Source organism: Apaloderma vittatum, unplaced genomic scaffold, assembly GCF_000703405.1.
Source record: "Apaloderma vittatum isolate BGI_N311 unplaced genomic scaffold, ASM70340v1 scaffold448, whole genome shotgun sequence".
Lineage (NCBI taxonomy): Eukaryota > Metazoa > Chordata > Aves > Trogoniformes > Trogonidae > Apaloderma > Apaloderma vittatum.
This window is the reverse complement of record NW_009728773.1, coordinates 4,742-9,179: the sequence shown is the minus strand read 5'-3', so window position 1 is coordinate 9,179 and position 4,438 is coordinate 4,742. Positions and strand designations below refer to the sequence as shown.

General features: G+C 41.1%; 1 protein-coding gene across 2 annotated transcripts; it reads right to left on the bottom strand.

Annotated features, from left to right (window-relative positions):
• Positions 1-270: 270 nt before the first annotated feature.
• On the bottom strand, positions 271-4,129 carry RCAN3 (RCAN family member 3). 2 transcript variants are annotated; one of them, XM_009874167.1, is made up of 4 exons: positions 3,889-4,129; positions 2,023-2,196; positions 1,468-1,639; positions 271-707 (listed from the first exon to the last, which is right to left on the bottom strand). In XM_009874167.1, exons 1-4 carry the CDS (start codon positions 4,084-4,086, stop codon positions 499-501), a joined length of 753 nt encoding a protein of 250 aa, XP_009872469.1. In that variant the 5' UTR covers positions 4,087-4,129; the 3' UTR covers positions 271-498. The 2 variants fall into 2 exon arrangements, with proteins under 2 accessions (XP_009872469.1, XP_009872470.1); XM_009874168.1 differs by lacking the exon at positions 2,023-2,196 and having other exon boundaries at positions 3,889-4,083.
• Between the last annotated feature and the right edge of the window lie 309 nt (positions 4,130-4,438).

The window sequence follows — 4,438 nt, the reverse complement described above, 5'->3', positions numbered from 1 at the left end:
TCTTTGCCTCAGGAGATGACCAGCTGGGAAGGGACTGTAGCGGAACGAGTACGTTTCACTTGCGTTTAACACGACAGTAATGGGAAGCGGTTGTACCGGTACAGATCAGCTTCTAATTGCTATACAGTGAACTTCCTTGGATCCAACCGTGACAGTAAGAAAGATATTATTTCAGCACTTGGTACATCACACTGTACAATATAAAGAAGAGTGTAACATCTTTAAAAAAAACCAAAACCAAACAACAAACCAAAACCCAAACACAACCAGACTTCCTATTTTTCACTATTTCAAGTCAGGTGGATTTGCTACACTTGGGGCACTAGTCCCTAAAATTAAAGTGCTTTTCAGAGTATTGGCATCCAAAACCTTGAACATGAGAGACAACTACAAGTAAAATCTGTTGTCGCTATACATAACATATAGCAGCAGTACAGACATCAACACATGTACTCGTTACGTGTCTGATCTTTGACACTACCTTGAGCATCACACGATCTAACAGTGCATCGTGCCCCCCACCTCCAGCGTACAATCGAAAGCTTTCGATTCACTCAGTATCGTTGCAGGTGGATCCGGACGCCTTGTCTGCATGATCTTCTGTTTGGGATTTTTTATTTCGTCTTCCTCTTCTGTCTCGCTTTCGCACACATGGACGACTACACTAGGAGTTGATTCTGTTCCTGCGTGAAGCTCATACTTTTCCCCTGAGGAGCAGCAAACAAAAACCAGGCTAAGAACATCCCCCTGGAAAAGCATTAAGCCTCTTTACCTCAAGAAATCCTTAACATGTGCAGTAACACAACCCAATATTCCTTTATTCCCATCTCATCTTTCATTTGCTCAACTTCCCCACTTCACTTTAGAACGGTCCCTGAAGCTGTCACACTGTACTTTGGATACAATCCATCTTTTAATTGATATTTAAAGGAAGGGAGACATGTACAAAACCTCTTGTGAAACACTCAAGATTTCAGAACAGAAGCAGCTTACAAATTTTAAGTGACATCATTTGTGCCATACGCTTACGTGATATTTGTAAATGGAAAGCTACAATTAAAAACATTAAGCCCCTGGATTCTTGCTTTTCAGAGAAAGCAAACAGTACGTTTCCTAGGAAGGCTCGCACAGAAGTTTAACAATTAAGGACAAGAAAGTACGTATTTGCACCCCTAGCAGCTGGAGCAACAGACTGAACTGTTCGTTTCGCTTCTTGCTTGTTGCTTAATACTGAGACAAAATTCAACAAATGGATGTGGTGGAGCTAGTACCACACAATCCAGTTCTGCGCTATGCTTTCGATCGATTAACAAATTAAGTAAGAAAGGTGATGAATCATTTTATTCAAGTAAAAAATATCACGTGAGAGACCCAGCTTCTTCTAAAGAAAAGAGGTAAGTAGACAAATTCCCTCGACAACTGTTTTGGAAGTTCAGTAACACAACGAAAGCAGGTAAATATTCCTACCTGGTCCCAACTTGGAGACAGCACAAAGCAAGTCATAGTTGATGAGGGGGGTCGCATCTTCGCTCTGTTTCCATCCAACCGGCGGAGACGCGGGCGGCGAGATCAGGAACTGTTTAACAGGTTGTGGGGGAAGGAGGTAGGACTTGTCACCTATTTCACTGGATACCTGTACCTGAAGACAGAATGCAGGACTTACAGAGTAAGATGACAACATTAAGCCTCTTTTGATTTAGTCTACTGCCCCAGTGATGCACACACCCATTCCCTGCGTTAGCAATGCTTAATTCAGCCTGGCTTTAAGAAGAATAGTACAGCTTTTGCCAGCTCTCTTGGCGTGCCACCCTGGAGAAATGCTGCAATTAAGAACTCTTAAGAACAAGCTGAAAAGCAAAACTGTCCCCTAAAGCCTCAATTTCTCAAAGAGTGAAAGTAACACATGTCAGCGTAGAAGGGTGAAGGTAACTTCACATATCTACCACAAGCGAAACTCACTGGCCAACGGCGAATAAAGAAGAAAGCGGGACGCACGTACATCATGTCAGCGTTCCACCGTACCTGTGCGAAGTACAGCTTCAGCTTTTTCCCGTTGAAATCCGTTTCATGCAGCTCTATCCGCGCTCTCGCTGCGGCCTCTGGATTGCTGAAGTTGATCCTTACTCTTCGAAAGCTTTTAAACAACTGGAATGTCACTTGGTTATCGTAGACTGTGAAAAGTGCTTCAAACCTTTCCTAGAGACGAAGCGCAAAGATTGAAGGTTTTCATCCCATGAAAACACATTTTTCTCTCGCTTCCGTCTCCCGAGTCCTCCTCATTTCCTTCACCACCTAAACCTGCGCGTTCCACACTTCCCTCCCTTACCCCGTGCTCAGCGCAGCACTGCTTTGTCCGACTGCTTAAATCCGAATTTCAAGAGCTCGTTGATGTGAACAAAGCCCCAAAACTCGTCGCACACAAGCTGCCACCTAGCGACAGTTCCTCCAGAGCGCAGGTGCCCACAAAACCTGGTGCTGGCACCCGACTCCCCCTCTAAAAATCTCTAAAAATCTGATGCAAATCAGTTAATTTTTGTATTAGATTAACCCAAGTACTGAGTGCTTAAGGAAAATGTCCAAATTCTAAGGATGAACGAGTAAGTCTACTTTGGAGGAGACAAAAAAAGCATCTAATTGAACACTTGTTCATAAAAATCAAAAAACAGGGAAAAATCGTGTTTTATTGAATATGGACTCTTATCCTCAGGTTGCTTAAAAAACAACAACTGTGTTGTTATGAAATTCAGTGTCTTTTAACTCACTAGTTCTCTGATCTAGAGGAAACCTATTTTGCAGATAGTTCTTTCTTTACCATAAATCCAGTCTTCAATAAATTAGAAAAACTGCTCCTTCTACACACTGGCTGAATTTTATATTTGACAAAGACAAACCTATAACTTAGCGAATTAACATTGCAACTGAAAATTATGAAGAAAGTAGTTTTACTCCAAATTTTTCACCTTTTGCTGTTGGAACTAACCTTGAAAAAACACTTTCAGATGCTATGTAAAAGACAAAATTATTAAAAATGTACGCCAACTTAGTCATCTTCCAGTTTTTCTGCAAACATACTGCATATTTAACCTACAGAACTCAAGAGTGGAAAGTGACGGCATTAAATTCAGCGCCTTAACAGTCAATTCAACATGAACCATAACACTCAAGTATTGCTTATCAGCCATAAAACCAGAAATATTGCTAGAAAATGTCAAAAAAAATGGATTAATGAATCAGAGTAGAAATAAATAGAACCGGAGCAATGTGTTTCTCAAGAATTAAATACATAGACTTCAAATCAAGTGTCACTGTGGCCCTTTCTCCCCACCAGAATATTAATCGTCATCATCACTCATGTGACATTCCACAAAGGTAAATGCGGAGCATAAAAGGTTTGTACCTACACAAAGAACCAGGCAATCTCATTTTTACAGCTGTGACTACTACAAAACCAGGGAAGAAGATCGATTTGGACGGTCTGCTTGCAAGCGCTGCGAGCTTTTGCCTGGAAATAAAACATTCAGATTTGCTTTCAGATTTTATTCACATCTGCCCTTGGATTTGGTACCTTCGATAAAGACAAAAAATAAATAATCCAGAAGAGCCTTTCACAGGAGAAGCACTGTGCATCTATTAACAGTTTCAAATGCCAGGAAAACTGTGGTATTATCCACTCCTTAGTAACTGTACTCATTCTGCTCTGAGCTTACTTTGAGTTGTAGGTTTTTCTCTCCCCCAATTTCCCTCCCCCAAGCTCTGAGCTTACTTTTGAGTTGTAGGTTTTTCCCTCCCCCAATTAAAATACGCAGAAACACACTGAAGACCCAGATCAAAATGTTTTGTACCTGTACTTACAATCCTATATTCCAAATACGCCTCTCTCTACCTTACCTTCTCTTCCTGTACCTCAAAGACAGCTTCATGAACGCTGCAAGCAAAGAGTGAGGTAGGCAAGTCACTTAAATCCATCATCTCTTCCAAATCGTCTTCATTTTCTCCAAAAATCATCTGTTCTTCCTCTTCTTGGTCACTGCTGTAGAGGTCTGACTGGCTATCACTCCAGGACTTCATGTTGTCTCTGAGCATCATTCACTCAAAGCAACTCTTTATCTTCCAGCTTCTAGTAAGGGTCAGCTGTTCAAACAAACAAGACCAAAACGGAATGTGAAGACAGCACATCTTCATGCTTTGACTGTTCTTTAAGGCGAATAATTTTACAAAAAATAATAAAAATCAACGTGAAATGTGTTCTCTCATCCACAAAGAAGAAGCACATTTCTGTAAACGGGACACTCTGCTGTTCCACCTATGAAAAGGAAGGTAAAATCCCCCAGTGAAGTAAATGAAATTCCTCCTGCCTTTACTCTGACATAAATCAAGAACTACAACACCATCCTAGAAGCTTTTCTCCAGGACGCACTTTTCACTTAACGGCCATTTC